At 34.1% G+C, this 17,309-nt stretch overlaps 1 protein-coding gene across 3 annotated transcripts in view; it reads right to left on the bottom strand.

Moving 5' to 3' along the window:
- Positions 1 to 17,309, bottom strand: part of NetA (Netrin-A) — a 313,182-nt gene that overhangs the window by 62,598 nt on the left and 233,275 nt on the right. For all 3 annotated transcript variants that reach the window (XM_073974386.1, XM_073974385.1, XM_073974387.1), the window contains exon 3: positions 12,221 to 12,409. In XM_073974386.1, coding sequence (XP_073830487.1) covers positions 12,221 to 12,409 — 189 coding nt within the window. The remainder of the gene's footprint in view (positions 1 to 12,220; positions 12,410 to 17,309) is intronic.

Raw genomic sequence — 17,309 nt, 5'->3', positions numbered from 1 at the left:
CGAAACGAAACGATTGCAAACGTTTCATAAAGTTTATTTCCGTACGCTGGTTACTTGGGTGGGTATAACAGGTCATTTGTTAATATAGTTTGGTCGGTAGATCCGACCAATGTTCTACGTCCTTTATTATATAGTAGGGATTTATTTAATCGATATGTTCTTTGCGATACGTCTTCACAAAGAAGACCATGAGGTAGAACAAATGCGAATTGCTTATATCCTGGCCCGTGGTTTGTTTTCTTATTGAAAAAGTCTCAAAAGCTCAGTTCTTTTCTCTTCTACAAAAACATTTTTGTAAATCTTTGTTAAATAACATTGACTCATCTGTCAGCAAAGATTTACAAACCAATTTCAAAATCCTCTTATCTGCATTTTTTTACTAAGTTTACATTTATTTACAAAAGCAATCAAACAAACGAAAGAAACTGTTTCTAAAAGCCCCATAACACCGAACACATTTCAAAGAATTTGCCAATAATCATCAAAAAAAAAAAATGTAAAAAGTAACTCAGCCGACAAAAGATCTTTAAATTGCCAATAAAAATTAGCAATGTGTTGAAAAAAATTAAAAAATAAACGTGTGTAAACATTACGAAGGTGGAGACGAAAACGAACTTAATTAGATGCTAATTAAATAACAGGCACCCATATAAATCACAACAATATCAAAGGCGGATTTTAACGATGAGGAATAAATAAAAGATCTGAGCATATACATCATTTAAGACTGGTAAACATAATCGTATCGGACAAACAAATATTTACACCTTTAAACTACGCAAAAACAAGGGGAAGACAAAGAAAGAAAGAGAATGATAACGAAATGTAAACATTGCTAACTTTCAAACTTAAACAATGTGATTATATGTGAAACTTCCCAGCAAACCAAATGTCAGATCTACGACACATCGGAACAATTTCGGAAGCAAAATCGTACAGATTTCGTTCCGTTTTCTATACGATTTTTCGTAGGTGAATTCTTACAGTTTCGTTCCGATTTCGGAGAGAATGTCGGAAGTAAATTTCCCATCGAATATGCTAATATTTTTCTTGCGATTTCGGTACGAATTCAAATCGATATGTCGGAAACAAATTTCCCATCGCACAACAACCACATTTTGTATATTTCTAACAAGTAACATTTTAGTTTGTTGTCGAAAAAAATGGTTGGTTATAAAATTCGCATATACAATTTTTAAATATTTTAAATATAAATACAACACATAATAATTCAAGATAGTGCTGTGCATATTCGTACACAAAGTTTGTATTGTTCTACTATAACTACAAAATGATAAGAACAATGAAAATCATTAGATACGTTTGAAATTACAATCTTCCATTAAAAACATAACAAAGAGAAATTGATCAATAAAAAAGAGGCGTCAGAGAAACATTTTTTCTTCGATATTTCTTTCGATTCGGTAGATACCTTAGATTATCATACCACATTACTCCAAATTCGTTCAGAAATCTGTACGAAAATTCGGCAGAAGAAATTCGCATTCCGAATTTCCCAGGGATTTTCTTCCGATTTCGTTTCGAATTCTGACCGAAATCGATCCGATTTCGATCCGACATTTCGTTCCGAAATTATGTCAACCACTCCATACAACTTTCGTTAAGATATCATTACGATTTCGGAGCCGATATCAGACTTAGCGTCCGAATTTTGTTCCGACTTCGTTACGATGTCGGTGTGATTGGTTTGCTGTGTTGGCAAACATCTCATTGTCATTCATATCTGTTTGAGATCAATGAAAGATAATAGCATAATAACATAAAACACTAAACAGGTTCCTATTGGTAATGGATATATGATTGAAATGGTAAATAAGTCATGAAAGGTCGTAAAAATATGTCAAACGTTTTGCTTGATGGGATCTACAAAACATTAGAATTCCAAATTTTTGTTGGGTCGTCACCAATTTTGCTTATAGACAAAATATGGTTGGAATATTACATAATATGGCTGTAATACTTCTCAATTCAAATTTGAATGTCCCAAGGGAAAAATATCTCTGATAACATTTTAAGAATGGAAATATTTGGACTTATAGTACGTTTATATCTAATGTCAAAACGATTGCGTACACGTCAAATAAATCCTCATAAAGAAGGTTAGCCCGGCAAAATGCGCAACTATATATAAATAGGTTAATGGTTTGCGGGTGTATTGTCGAGCTTTAAAATATTTTAAATTTTTATAGAAAAGTAGAAGAATTTCCCCAATTTTAGGAAATTTGTAAGCCTCTTGAGATTTTTTTACGAATAAATTTAATAAATATAATTTTTTTGAATTTAGCTTAGATCAAGTTAAAGTATTTTAATAAATATTTGTAGTCGGTTATTAAAATTTATTTATTCCACCTGGAAGTATGCTCAGAAATTTAACTAGTTCAACTAGTTCAATATAGACGTACATATGGCATTATACGTTAAATATTGGCGACAGAGTTTGAAAATAAGGTCCAGTTTCTCTAAAACGATTCGAATTCAAATTCGTTCGAATTACTATCAAGCTCCTATATCGCAGTTTTAAAGAAAACTTGCCGAAACTGACCACATTGCTTTAACAGTGTTTCCGGAATTTCGGTCCCTCTTTTACGAATAAATTTAAAAAATTAAAAATTTTAAATTTATTTTTTAACACCTTATTTTCAAAACCTGTCTTTTTTCTTTCTTTCGATCTTAAATCAAGTTAAAATATTTTACTAAATATTTACAGTCGATTATCATTTATTTATTTCGCCTGAAAGTATGCTCAGCAATGTAACTATCAGATACAAATATTTCAATGCTGACGTATAGATGGCATTATAAATCGAAGCTTGAGCTTGAGTGGGTGTGGTCGACAGATATTGAAAATAGTGTAGTAGAAATATTGAAAATAGTGGATGAAGATAGTGTTCTTTCTGGAAATAATAAAGGGGAGGTAACAGGGACAGACGGCCTACAGGAGGAGGGGCTTAACCCTCTAGGGACCGTAGAACATGGTAAGAAAGTAAAAGAAAATGGAAAGACTGGTCCTGGGGAAATAATCAGTAATGAAATGAAAACAATAGACAAGGAAATTGTGTATGGGAAGAGTACATGCATAATAGAAGAAATAAAAGAGGAACAAGGAAATAATCAGTCGCAAACGGTAGATAGCATTGAAACTGAGGACACTGAAGAAAACTGGGATATTAACCCGAAACTAAATGCAAGCGAAAGATATAAGATGCGTAAGCTAATCCGAGAAAATTATTTTAATAAACTTGAAGATGAACCAAAAACGTCAGATTTTAAGGCATCAATCTTAGTGACCACAGGAAATGCGACCTATTGTTCGCCTAGAAGACTGTCCTTCGCGGAAAAGCAGGAGGTAGGGAAAATTATAACGGACTTGCTAGAAAAGGGAATCATACGACCAACTCTCCTTACGCTTCGCCCATAGTACTAACCAAGAAGAAAAGTGGTGAGGTAAGGATGTGTGTGGTCTATAGAGCCCTGAATAAAATTATAGTGCAAGACAATTACCCCTCCCAATAATCAATGGACCAATGGATGACATCGTAATAGCTTCAAAGACATTGGATGAGCATATCCAATTAGTAGGAAGAATATTAGACCGGTTAGCCATGTATAGATTTAAAATTAAGATCCAAAAATGCAAGGGCTATCAAAGAGATTAGAGATAAAGCAGCAGCTGCTATTGCGAGGGCGCAAAAATATAATGACCAGAGGTCCGAAAAGGGACATACGGTGAATTCGTTCAAGGTAGGCGATTTCGTGGTAATCATAAATGTGGACACCACAGTAGGAGTTAATAAGAAATTGATTCCGAAATTTAAAGGGCCTTATACCGTGCGTAAAGTATTACCGAACGACAGATTCGTCGTCGGTGACATAGAGAATTGTCAAATCACTCAGATTCCTTATGATGAAGTGATAGAAGCATGCAACATGCGATTATGGAAGATGAATGATCCGGATAACGGGGCTCAGGGTTGCTCTTTTAGAGTGGCAGCCAAACTGATAAGACGTGTACAATAGGTACATTTTTTATTGAAAACTACCTGAACATATCCATAATAATGGAATCTGTGTCCCTCACGAGCGTTGTTATTTACAAATATTTTATTCCAAAATTGTCTTCAAGTATGAATATTTTGTTAAAATTTTGTTTGTCGGTATTTATAATTTATTTATTCCGCCAGGAAGTATGTTTAACAATTTATCTGTCCCAGCTAAAGCACTTTATAAGAAATGGGTAGTAAACGTATACCACTTTAATTTCAACATAACGTCTTTGGTATGCAGGCCCCATTCTAGTTAGGTGGTACTCACTCATCGAATAAGTTCTTGGATATCCTCATTGCCGCCAATATTTGATACCTTCCGAATCCTCAGCACAAAATCAACATCATGTTTGCCGGAAAACGTTTCTGCACCAGAACCATTAGTTTAAGTATTTTGTTAAATCTCTCTTGGACGGTATTTATAATTTATATATTCCGAACAAAAGTATGCTTAGCGATTTCACTATCCCAGATAATTGTGTTTATGCTGACGTATAGATGACATTATAGGGTAAAGGGCAATATTAAAAGATATTTTTTGGTTAATGTCTCAGCCTTATATTGCCTAAACAATTTGTGAGAGGTATGTAGTAGAGTGGGTGCCACCGTGGTGCAATGGTATGCACGCCCGCCTTGCACGCAGAAGGTCGGTGGTTCGATTCCCTGGCCAGGCAACACGGTGGCAAAATACCCCTCAGTAATGTTGGCGACATTTCCTGAGTATTACAGCCTTGAAAAACTTCTCTATAAATGGTGTCTTAGGACACGCCGTTCGGACTCGGCGATAAACAGTAGGTCCTATATCATTGAGCTAAATATGAATCGGGGTGCACTCATTGATATGAGAGAAGTCTCCCTTGATCCGTATGGGATGTTGTGGAACAATGTTTTGTTGTTTTGTAGGTAGTAGATTTATACCTCTTTATTTTTTGTACTTTTCCCACTATGGCTAGGTATTACACACTAATTCACTGCGTTCTTTGGGATCTTCATTTCCACCAATACCTCACTATCTAAACAATCCAAGTGATTTTATCTCTGGTACGCTTCTCGGACTTCTGGTACACTTTTCGGACTTCATTCTGATACCTAGAGGTCTCACATTTACCTTTTTTGGTTCCGCCTATGATAACATGATCAAGTCAGGTTTATGATTGCTTGATCAGGCGATAGTTATAATGTATTTGGTATGTCAATTACTTAGGCGAATTCTATATCCATATTCGCAGATCAAGACGTGGTTTTAAACGCTTATGTTTCTTCTTATTTGTTTCCTCATTATTATTTTATTATTATCCTGCGGGTTGAAGGTGGGTTCCAATCGAACTAGGTCTTCCGCTTTGAGCATCATAATTATGCTAGGGCGGGATCAGGGTGTATTACGGATTGGAGAAAGATAAATCCAATATTAATGACACGTTAAAGAAGAGAACTGTTTCTTTATTCACCGTTCCAGCCACTACTTCACCCAATTTTAGTCTTAAAATATTAAGTTTCACTCTAATTACAAATCAGGTATTTATAGTTTTTATATTCCGCCTTGAAGTATGTTTATATAATGGCCTATTTAAGTTCATTTGATCAAAAATATTGACACATAGATGGAGTCCAAGAAATGACAAAAAATGAACCTTATCCACAGTCACGAAGTCGAAGATTCTTCCCCATTAAGTTTAAATTTCATATTTATTTACATCAAAAAATTTCCATATTTGTTTCCATGGCCTCAAGGCCTTCTCATTCTTTGTATTAACATCAAAGTTCAACATTAACACCTGTTAACCTAGTAAAAGCTAATGGTGCCCCTTCCAAAAAATCATGTCATACTTGATTGGTCTATGCAAATTAAGAACCAGTCATTTTTTACTCAAAACATGTAACCCGAGAAACAAATCAGATCGTGCCTTTGTCTTGACATTAACAACACCCTCAATTAATTAACATATTCATGTTGTTGGTGGTGGCGGCTGTGGCGGCGGCAGTTAGTGTTTTTGGTCTACATGGTGGTGTTGCTCTTGTTGCCACTGACACTGATTCCCCAAAATACACAAAAAAAAAAAAAATAAATAAAGACAAATAGAGAAACAAAAACACCAGCGAATTGATCGAATACTTTGTACATCATTAGCCAAGAAAATAAAACATTTTCGATGTTCGAATGAAGAATAACAAAAAATGCAACAACAAACAACTGTGGCAATATAGTGGCTTGAAGTTGGTGTTGCAGATGTTGTAACATTTGTCTTGAAAAAAAGATACAACTAATGTAAACAAAAAAAAAATATTTAGCCCCAAATGTTGGCCGAAGTGTAAAAACTCTTACATGTGGTAAGGGAATTCTCTATTCGTGGTGTTGTTGCTAAACACAAATAAAAACAACCACAACAACAATAAATTGTAATGAACAACAGCATGAAATGAAATTCATTTTTCAAGTAATTTTGCACATGCTGGTGTTGTTTGGTTATTTTGTAATTGTTGCATAAATTCTCAAGAGTTTTGAAATAATAAGAAATTGAAATCGAAGCTTTTGTTTTGATAATGGAATTGTATTTAAAATTTCAATATTAATAGTTTATATATTCCGCCTTGAAGTATACTCTTTATATTTTGTATTTCAATTTATTCGATTAATAACACCACGAATGTTGACATATAGATGGGGTTATATGACGACTATGATATCAAGCATACTTCTGCCAATTTTGCATCTTTCTGCGACGAATGTTCTAAAACAGGGTTTCTGTAGCAGTCTCTTGATCTGAATATCTGATCTGAATAACGCAGATTCATGGATTCTTGAAAATATTGAAATGCAACATTTAAAGTCTACGAAGTTGTAGAAAATTTAAAAATTTTGGAACTGTATTTTATAACACAACTACAAATCCCTATAGGCCTTCTAATATACATACTTCTATACTAATATCAATATTGAAATATAGATGGCGTTCTTTATCATAATAAAAAAACCAATGTCAAAGAACATTTTAACCTCTAAAGCAGTGTCGCCCATAGTATTTCCATCAATAATAAAGCCAACAACCACATGATATTCATCGTTTGTTTATGTACATGTACACTGTCCGTGAGAGAGAGAAGCAAATGCAAAAACAACTCAGTGGGCGCCCTCAATATACAAAGAAGCGCGTCCCTGCTCTAAAGCTTCAAACCTCTGCACACCCATCTAAAATCTTAAATTTATATATTTTTTTAAATGATAAATCTCCTCTATCAGTCACACCTACCACATCTTTCTTCTTTCCAATTTTTTTCTTAAAAATCTGTTTCCCAATGAACATAATTTGTAATGTAATTTATTTAAATTTTAAGTAAATTATTTATAAATATTTTGCTCACAAAACTAACTTCTTGGCTAATATTTATTATTTATCACTGCTAAAAATATAGACACGTTTTCGTTGCACTATTTTCGCTCAGTTTGCAAGAAATTTAATTACATTTTCCTTCGAAAAACAGAAAAAATTATTAATTTCTCTCGTGTTTTTTTGTTTATTTTCTTATAAATCGCAAAGAAAACATATATTCACAAGAATTGAAACTATGCTGGAAAATAATAATTAATAAACGGCCCAAACGTGGAAAATAAACAATAATAATTTTTACGTGAGATGTAAACAAAAGAGAATAACAAACCGAAAGAAATAATAATAATGAACTTTTCAGGGAATACAACTGTTCGTAAGTGTGTTTGATGGAAATAAATGGTGGGTAGATATGGGAAGTTGGGGAATATTAGCAGAAGAATAACAATTTTAGGAGAAGATTCATAAACGTTTACCTCAGAAGCATTCGAAGGGGAAATGCCACCTAAAAACTTGGCAGTTTCCACAGAAAATTATTATATCGGGGAGAGATATATTGTGAGATGTAGTAGTTTTGTTTTGTCTTCAATTTGTACTCCAACGTCATCTATACGACAATTAAACCATTGCTTAATACTAATTATTGTTAATTTGAAGCACAGATGGCGTTAGATTATTAAGCAATGAGTTGAAAAACTTAAATATTGTAAAAATACTTCTAACGGACGTTGCTTTTCTAAGGATGTTTCATTACTAAATCAGTCCTCGAAGGTTACGAAAAGTGCAAAAAGGTATTGTAATTGTAATTGATCAATAATACTTTTTAATTTGAAGTACAGATGGCGTTTGGGTATGAATGACGAAATTTTTAAAAACAAAATATCGATGAGTATACTTCTGGGCGGAATATTTAAATGATTTTAAGCAAGAAACTAAAATGGGCGGAATATGTAAATGATTATAAATATCGGTATTTTAAGAAAGCTAGAGTTTGCTTTCTGAACTTAAGCCAGAAAATGTGCATTGATAAAATTCGTTGGGATAATAGAAACTTTATAGAATTAATTATGTTTTAATATTCAAATGGTTATACGAAAGAAACACGGACTAGTCTTTTATGTACCCCGCCGACCAAGATAAGGTACAGATACGGTGACCAATATGTTTGAATGAGAATAGAGTACATATAAAAAGTTATAGGCCAACAAAAAACAGAAAACCCTCTTCTAAAAACACTTTGGATATCCTATAAAGGAAACTGAAGACCTTTGGAAGTCTTCTAAAGCCAACAGAAGACCTTTGGAAGTCTTCTAAAAGCATCTGAAGACCTTTGGAGGTCTTCTAAAGCCAACGGAAGATCTGTGGGGCCTTTAAAGACAACAAAAAACCTTTGGGGTCGTCTAAAGTCAACAGCAAACCTTTGGATGTCTTCTAAAGACAACCGAAGACCTTTGGATGTCTTCTATAGACAACAGAAGACTTTTCTAGGTCTTTTATGGCCAACAGAAGATCTCTTGAAGTCTTCTAAAGACAACAGAAGACCAACTGAGGTCTTCTAAAGACAACAGAAGATCTATTGACGTCTTCTAAAGACACAGAAGACCATTGGAGGTCTTCTAAAGGCCTTTTATAGACAACAGAAGATGTCTGGGGGTCTTCTAAAGACAATAGAATAGCTTTAGGGTCTTCTAAAGGCAACGGAAGACCTTTGGAGGTCTTCTAAAGCCAACAAAAGACCTTTGGATGTCTTCTAAAGACAACACAAGACCTTTGGATGTCTTCTGAAGACAACTGAAGACCTTTGGATTTCTTCTTTAGACAGCAGAAGACATTTCGAGGTATTTTATAGACAACAGAAGATCCCTTGAGGTCTTCTAAAGACAACAGAATATCTTTTGAGATCTTCTAAAGACAACAGAAGACTTTTGGAGGTCTTCTAAAGGCAACGGATGACTTTTTGAGGTCTTCTAAAGCCACTAGAAGACCTTTGGAGGTCTTCTAAAGCCAACAGAAGACGTTTGACGGTCTAAAGACATCAGAACACTTTTTGGGGTCTTCTATAGACAACATAAGACCTTTGGAGGTCTTCTAAAGACAACTGAGAACCTCTGGAGGTCTTATGGATAACAGAAAATCTTTTGATGTCAACAAAAGACTTTTGGAGGTCTTCTAACGATACAAGAACACCTGTTTCTGCCTCGGATTTCATCATTTCATTGGTATTGATATGTATTTGTAAAACAAACCAAAAATAGAGGATATAGAGTACGTCCAATAAAAAAAGAGGACAAAGAGTGGAATTAAAAAATAGAGCACAGATATCTGAAATAGGAAACTGTACTCTATAATAGAGTACTGTTGGTCACCATAGGTAAAGGCAGCAATGAACCGGCAAAAGAATAATAAGGTAACAGGGGCCGATGGGTTACCGGCCGAGCTGTTCAAACCGGAAGCCACTGTTAAGGTGTATACATAATCTAGTTAGCACCATTTGGGAGGAAAACCACGTACCGGACGGTTGGAACCTGAACATCCCGTGTCCAGACTACAAGAAAGGAGATAAGACTGTGCGCCCCAACTAAAGGGGCATAAGTCTGCTCATTATTGCTTATAAGATAGTGTCAGGGATATTGTGTGATCGACTAAACCTTATGGTCAATGATAGATGTAAGTGGGCCATTCCAATGCAATCCAACGTTGACCAGATATTTACCCTGCGGCAAATCCTGGGTAAGACCCAAGAGAGGTAGATCGACACTTATCATAGTTTTGTCTAAGGTAGAGTGGCGTTCGACAGTCCCCTTACATTCAAAGGTGATGATATTGGCATCATGGATCGATCAGTAAAAGAAGTAAATGCTACTTTTAAGAAGGTTGAATGAGAATCTTTTAATGTGGGTTTGACAATAAATAAGGACAAAACCAAGTTTATGGTATTGACGCGTAATATGTCCATAGAACTTGGATCAACTGTGGAAGTTGGTTCCTATGATTTTGAGATAGTTAAAGACTACAACTAGCTCGGGACACAACAAACAACATTAGTTGTGGAATAGGAAGAAGAAGCGTATTGGTAAAAAGATGGTACTCTGTCTTAAGTAAGCAGATACTACCCGTGCTAACGTATGGTTCCGACGCCTGGCTACTTGCGCAAGCAGATATGGCAGTGCTTGGTGTGTTTGAGGGAAAATTCTTCGAAAGAGTAACAGGCCAATATGCGTTGAGGTGAATATCTACGTCGTATGAACCACGAGTTGCATCAGCTATACAACGACATCATTATAGTTAAATGTGTCGACATTAGGGATAAGACTTTTTGACATTTTTTCTCAAAAATGATTTCCTGTAGTGAGAATGAATGAACTTTTGCTTATTAATGACTAAAATAATATGCATTCATTTTTTTTATAAAAAAGGTTCCGCAATAGTTCCAAATAATAACAAATTTAATAGACTTTTGTGCGGAAGCTTTTTTATCGAATCACTTTATAATTAAGATTTTGTGTAATCTTAGGTAAAAACTCATCAAAATATCACACAGGGATAAGAGGTTGTAAAAATGTCATAACCTAATCGACATACAACGATGGCGTTGGATAGGCCATGCCGCTAAACAGGAAGGCCAAGGCTTCGATGGTGTCAACAAATTGAAAAAATAAACCAACAAATAGAGAGGAAATTAAATCCTTTCCTAGTTCTTATTTCTGAGTTACGTACTGCGGTACTTATTAGAAATCTTAATTTCCCAAAACATTCCCTTCCCAACCTCCTTATTTCTGCCACATTTTAATAACGTCTTTACAAGCTAAATTGAGGTGTGTGAGAATGTGTTATTTTTAACACAAATTATTGATGTTTATTGTTTATAAATGTTTACACATTAATTTTGGCAAAGTTGTTGCTTTTGAAAAGAAAAAAAAAAAAAATAAATAAAACACATTTCTTCTAGAAATTCAAGCATTTACGTGGAACAAAGAAAATATCGTGGAAATATAACAATGTGTTTTATTATAGATGGAAATGGCTAATTTTTAAATTTGGGATTTCAATAAAATTTTTAAAAAATATCCCTGAAATTTAAAAACGAAATACCAAAAATTTGAAAATAATTCCCCATAAGTTAAGAAAACTATTCCAAGACTTTCTTTTGTAAATTGTTGCTAATTAATGACCCATTTGATTTATTTCTTTTGGTCTAAAATCTGTTCTATATCAATCCTAGAAAGAAAAAGAAAAACAAAACAACTATTGACAGTTAACTTGTGGGGTCAGTGGCAACAAAAATATTTATTTTTATTTTTTGTTAGGACTCTAAATAACAGACGACGAAAAGCTCCCTCTTCCAACATAAAACAAAATAACAACCAAATTGTTCTTTTCATTGAACTTTTGTTGTTTTAATCAAATTTTTAGAGTAGGAATTTGTCTTCAAGTGCCACCCATGCCTCATAGCTGCAGGCTCAAGTAGCTGCTGAAATAAATGCTTAACCTCATTCGTTGATAAATTGTTGTGTTTTTGTTTTGTAAATTAATTTGTTGTTTTTTTTTGGTTATTTTTTCCAATATTTCAAGTATTGATGTGGAAAAATGTTTATTTATTATCTCATCAAGTCAACAACAACAACAGCGGCAACACCAATCTCTCTAAAGATGACCAGCAATAGTTTCAGTATTGGGTTTTTTGTTTATTTGAAATATCATTATTTTAATTTGTAATTATTCTTAATTAGTTTGGCAATTAATTTGGGTATTTTGTCATTGTTTGGGTATTTTTGTTTCTATTTTTTTTTCTTAATATAAAAATAATGATGGCATTTTTTGTTTACTCACCTTTACACACTCTTCGATGAGTCAATGGCTTGCTGGGATCGCGATAGAAACCCTCTTTGCAATAATGACAGTGGCGACCCGTTGTCGAGTGACGACAATTTGTGCACACACCACCCGACACACGTCCGGACAATTTGAAAAGTTCCATATTGAAGCGACATTGGCGGGCATGATTGTTGCAATTGCAAACTGGAATGGAATGAAAAGAAACAATTAAATAAATAAAAGAATTAGGATTGAAATAAAAAAAAAAAAAAAAACAAATTAAAAACATATTTTGTGAATAATGAGATGAGTTCATTGATGGAATTTTTAATTTTGACAAAAAAATCATTAAATAAATAAAAAATAAATAGTTTCAATGCGAATAAATATGAGAGAAAATTAAATTAAAAATTATTGTCCATGAATTGAAAAAAAAAACTCACCCAGAAATTGTTGACAATTCCACAGCAATTGTCATTAACGACATACATATGTGTACAACTAATTAAGTTACTCTATAAAATAGCCTATGTCATAATTAGTTTTATGGATGACATTTACATTTTAACAAGTTGAATGAAAGCAATTAAAAATTAATCCCCAAAACGATTTAAAGATTTATATTTCACATTAAAATTCGATTTGGTTGTTAATGGCAAAACCACTCACTCCGTTTTGGTTACAGTAAAACCCACCTGAACGTGTTCCACAGTTTATTTATTTATTTTTTTAACTTTTTGGCTCAATATGTAAACATGGCTTTAGCAATTTGTTAACTAGCTAATAACATTAAACCATATCACAAAATATTTACCTAAACAATTTGCATATTATCAGAATTTCAACAAACATATTTGCATTTTTTAGTTTTTTTCTTTGAGTAAATAATTGGAGATTAACTTTGGACGAAAAAGTATCAACCTAATGATAACAATAAATATTTTGATGAAAAACAAGTTAAACTTATTTTTAAAGCCAAAGTTATAATAATTTTAAAGTTTTATTATCACAATAAAATAGTCATCATCTGGCCAAATTTTTTGTAATTTAATATTTATTGATTTTTGACAAATTTGTTAAACCAAACATCTGGCATATTTTCCAATAAATTTGCTCAGTTGTGGGAGTTTGGAAACGTTGATGCTATGACCAATCATAAATATGCTTATTATGTCAAATCATAATTTGTTTACAAAATATAGAAACACATGTAGGTATGTTTTTTTTTCTGATTATATTGATGTAATCCCCTAAAGAATTTTAATGGCCGAATAAAAATAAATCATTTCGTTATGTTAAGCTTCCAATTTTTTATGGCCACAACATTGACAAATATCTATCATAAATTATGTGAGGTTTCGTTTTTGGAGAAAAACTTTAATAAATCGTTAAAATCATATCGGTTAGGAGCAGATAGGGTTGTAAAATTTTATAGTCAATTTTAATATTTCCAGAAAAGTCCGTAATAATAAAATAGTGTTGTGTAGGTTACGGGCGAAATGGTTCAATTAAATGATTCACTGGAATGAGCGACAGAAATGCATAAGTCAAGGTGATAAGAAGAAAAGGGTTAGAAACACAAAATCAAGTGTGCACTGTAACATTCGCGAAATTTTATGACAAAATTTATCTTTTGCAGAAATAAACAACAACAAATAGTAACAAAATATTGAACTAAGCAAGTTCACGAATGAACGAATTTAATGTAACTGTTCACTGAACTATTTCGGTAAAAGTTTTTCCCATAGTCCATAAAAAATATGTTCGGTGTAATTTTAATTAACCACAAAAATCGTTAGAAATTAAAAAACAAAAATTTTTTTTATAGAAAAATTAAAAACATCGACGAATTTAGGAAGTTATTTTTTTTTGTTGGAAATTGTTGCTAATTAATAACCCATGTGATTTTTTTTTTTGTTTTAAGAAAAATCTGTTCTGTGTCGATCCCAAAAAAAAAAAAAACAAAACAACTATTGACAGTTAACTTGTGGGGCCAGTGGCAGAGAAATATTTATTTTTTGTTAGGACTCCAAATAAGCGACGATGAAAAGCTCCCTCTCCAACATAAAATCCAACACCCACACTGTTCGCTTCTTTGATTTTTGCTGTTTTAAAAGATTTTTTTGAGTAGGAATTTGTCTTCAAGTGTCACTCATGCCTCTAGTAGCTGCTGAAATAATGCCTAACCCCAAAATTTGGCATTCTAATATTTTGTCCAAACTTAGGTTAAGTCCGAAGATGGGTTATATTGGTCCACTACTTCCCGTATCTCCCCCACAAAAGTTCGAAAATGTTCGGAAAATTTGTGCGCACGATAACTCTTGAGGGAAGTAACCGATTTGGTCTATACTTTGCACATCTTGAAATTTCTACCAGACTTAGACATAGATGAGGTTCCAATATGGACTCAATCGGTCCACTCCTTCAGGTACCTCCCACACAAAATTTCGGAAAAGTTCAGTTTAGGACCTGTTCACGAATCGCTTTGATTTTTGTTGTAGCTACTTGTATTCACTGCCCCTCATATAACGGTATAAGTTTCATCAGGGGCAAGTCCATACTTCTTGAGAAAATAGCCTGAAAGTTACAAAAAAAGCCCTATGACACCGTGTGTAGTGGTTGGAGCGCAAGATAACTCTCGAACGGATCTGCCGCTTCGTTACACAAATTGATCTTCGTAATATTTTGTCCAAACTTAGTTTAAGTTCGAAGATAATCCATACCGGTCCACTCCTTCAGGTACCTCCCCCACAAATGTTCGGAAAAAATGTGCGCACGATAACTCCTGAAGGGAGTGGCCGATGTGGTCCATACATTACACATCCTAATATATCTACAAGGTATAGATCAGGATTGAATATGGGCTATATTTGTCCACTGCTTCGGGTACCTCCCACACAAAATGTTGGATAAATTCACTTTAAGACCTGCTCTCGAATCAATTTGATTTCTGTTGAAGCAGCTTGCACTCGCTGTCTCAATTACGACGGTAAATGTTTTTGAGGGGCAAGTCCATACTTCTTGAGAAAACAGCTCGAAATGTGTAAAAAAACCCCTACCATCCAAACTTTGGATCTCCTAATATTTTGTCTAACTGCAGTTTTATTTCAGAAATGGTTCATATCGGTCTTCTCCCCGGCAAAAGTTCAACATTTTTGTTTAAGTGCAGTTTAGGATCTGTTCTAAGATTCTTTGGAAAATTGTGCCGATGCAACTCTTTGTGTGCAAGTCTATACTTCCTGACATAGTGGTCCAAAAGCTCTAAGGTATACGGTGACCAACCGAAATGTCCGGTGGGCACAATATCTATCGAAAGGAATGACTCTTAAACTAAGGTCCACTTCCAAAATTTACTATTTCGGTCCATTCCCTGAAATAGATCTTCCGCAACACTTCAAACTAAATATATATTTTTGTTCTGCAAGTTCATACGTCCAAAATGGGCCACATAATCGTAGCCGGTATTAGATTCGATATTGTCAATAGATGAACGTTTCAATTCTGTCTGCAAAGGCGACTGATACTTTTTTACTTGTTTATATTGTCTTTCCATCTCCAACTAAGATTTCGACATGTTCTCCATCAGCACTCCATTAGGAAATTTTCTCGTGAGTTACCGCAAAAATTTTCTCAAAGTTTTGGAAGAATTGGTGTCGCTGCTTTTAGGGATTGTAGGAACCTCTAACAACTGCGAGTCCGTTTGAACTGCATCCGAATGCTGTTAAAATGTGAGAAATGGATGTCAATCGATGCATCGCTTCCGAATGCGGTTAAAATGTAAAGAATTGCAGTGACTTTTTCACCACTCCGATTGAACTGCGTACGGATACTGTTAAAATGCGAGAAATGGATGTCAATCGTAAGATCGCGTCCGAATGCGGTTAAAATTTAGGGATTGAAGTGCCTTTTTCACGTCTTCGTTTGATATGCTCCAAAACATGTCTTGAAATTTGCTGGGGATTGAAAAATATAGATCTGCCCAATGAACGAGATTGCCCACCACCAATAGAACTGTATCCAATTTATGGTAAAATTAAACATTTGACAAAAATGTTCGTTGTACGGTAGAGTTGTATGGTTTTCGAATGATTCGCTACTATTTAGTTGAACGATTCACTGAATGAATCTACTGAATTAAGTCAGTTGAAGTTTGTTCTCTTTTTACCAATAAGAAACAAACACTTATTTTGAGATGAGAAAACTATGTTCCCACAAAAATCCATTAAAGGACAAGGATGACTTTTCTCACATCGATGAGTGCAGCCCGGTATGTATTTCCAAGTTTATGAAAGTAGAAAATGTATATTTTGATAAGATAACCAACTGAAATTTTCGGAAACGAACATGAGAACCATTGCACCAAGGTGGAATCCTAACGGTTAACTTTTGTTCAATTGAACGATTCACTGAAAGGAGCATCTGAACTACGTCAGTTGAACTCGCTTTCTTTAATTCGTCTCGAACTTTGGGAAAATGGTTGATAGAACTTTAGTCAGGTTTGGTGTATACATTCCGACAGCGTGTTCAGCATATGGAAACTGAAGTTTTCAAACTTTTGGCATCTACTTCTGACGACGATGACAAAGATACCACCGATTCAATCCTAGAAGATGATATAGATTGTATACCGCCCAGCCAGGATGAGGTAAATACAGCAATAAACTAGCTGAATAATAATAAGGCCGCAGGAGCCGATGGTTTACCAGTCGATAAATTGTATTCATTAGTTACTTAGCACCACCTTGCAGGTAAAACGCCTTCCCGATAATTGGAATGTAAGGAATCGCTGTCCCGTGCCACAATAAAGGACATACGACTGTGTGCTCATATTATAGAGGCATTAGTCTGCTCCCTATTGCCTATCAAATGTGTGAACTAATGCCTATGGTCAGTAAAATAATTGGACCATATTAGTATGGCTAAGAGATGCTTATCGACATTCATCATATTTTTGTCGATTATAAAGTAGCTTTCGACAATGATATTCATTAAAAGCAATTCCAAGCCATGGAGTGGATGCTTGTTCTATGAAAATGTGAAATTAAAAATATTTTCTTTGTACCATTTTTATACCCTACACCACTATGTGGGGAGGGTATTATAA

The sequence above is a fragment of the Musca autumnalis genome, unplaced genomic scaffold (assembly GCF_047663935.1).
Source record: "Musca autumnalis isolate F117 unplaced genomic scaffold, ASM4766393v1 scaffold_3, whole genome shotgun sequence".
NCBI classification, from domain to species: Eukaryota; Metazoa; Arthropoda; class Insecta; order Diptera; family Muscidae; genus Musca; species Musca autumnalis.
The sequence above is the reverse complement of the archived record's forward strand: the minus strand, read 5'-3'. Positions and strand labels throughout refer to the sequence as shown.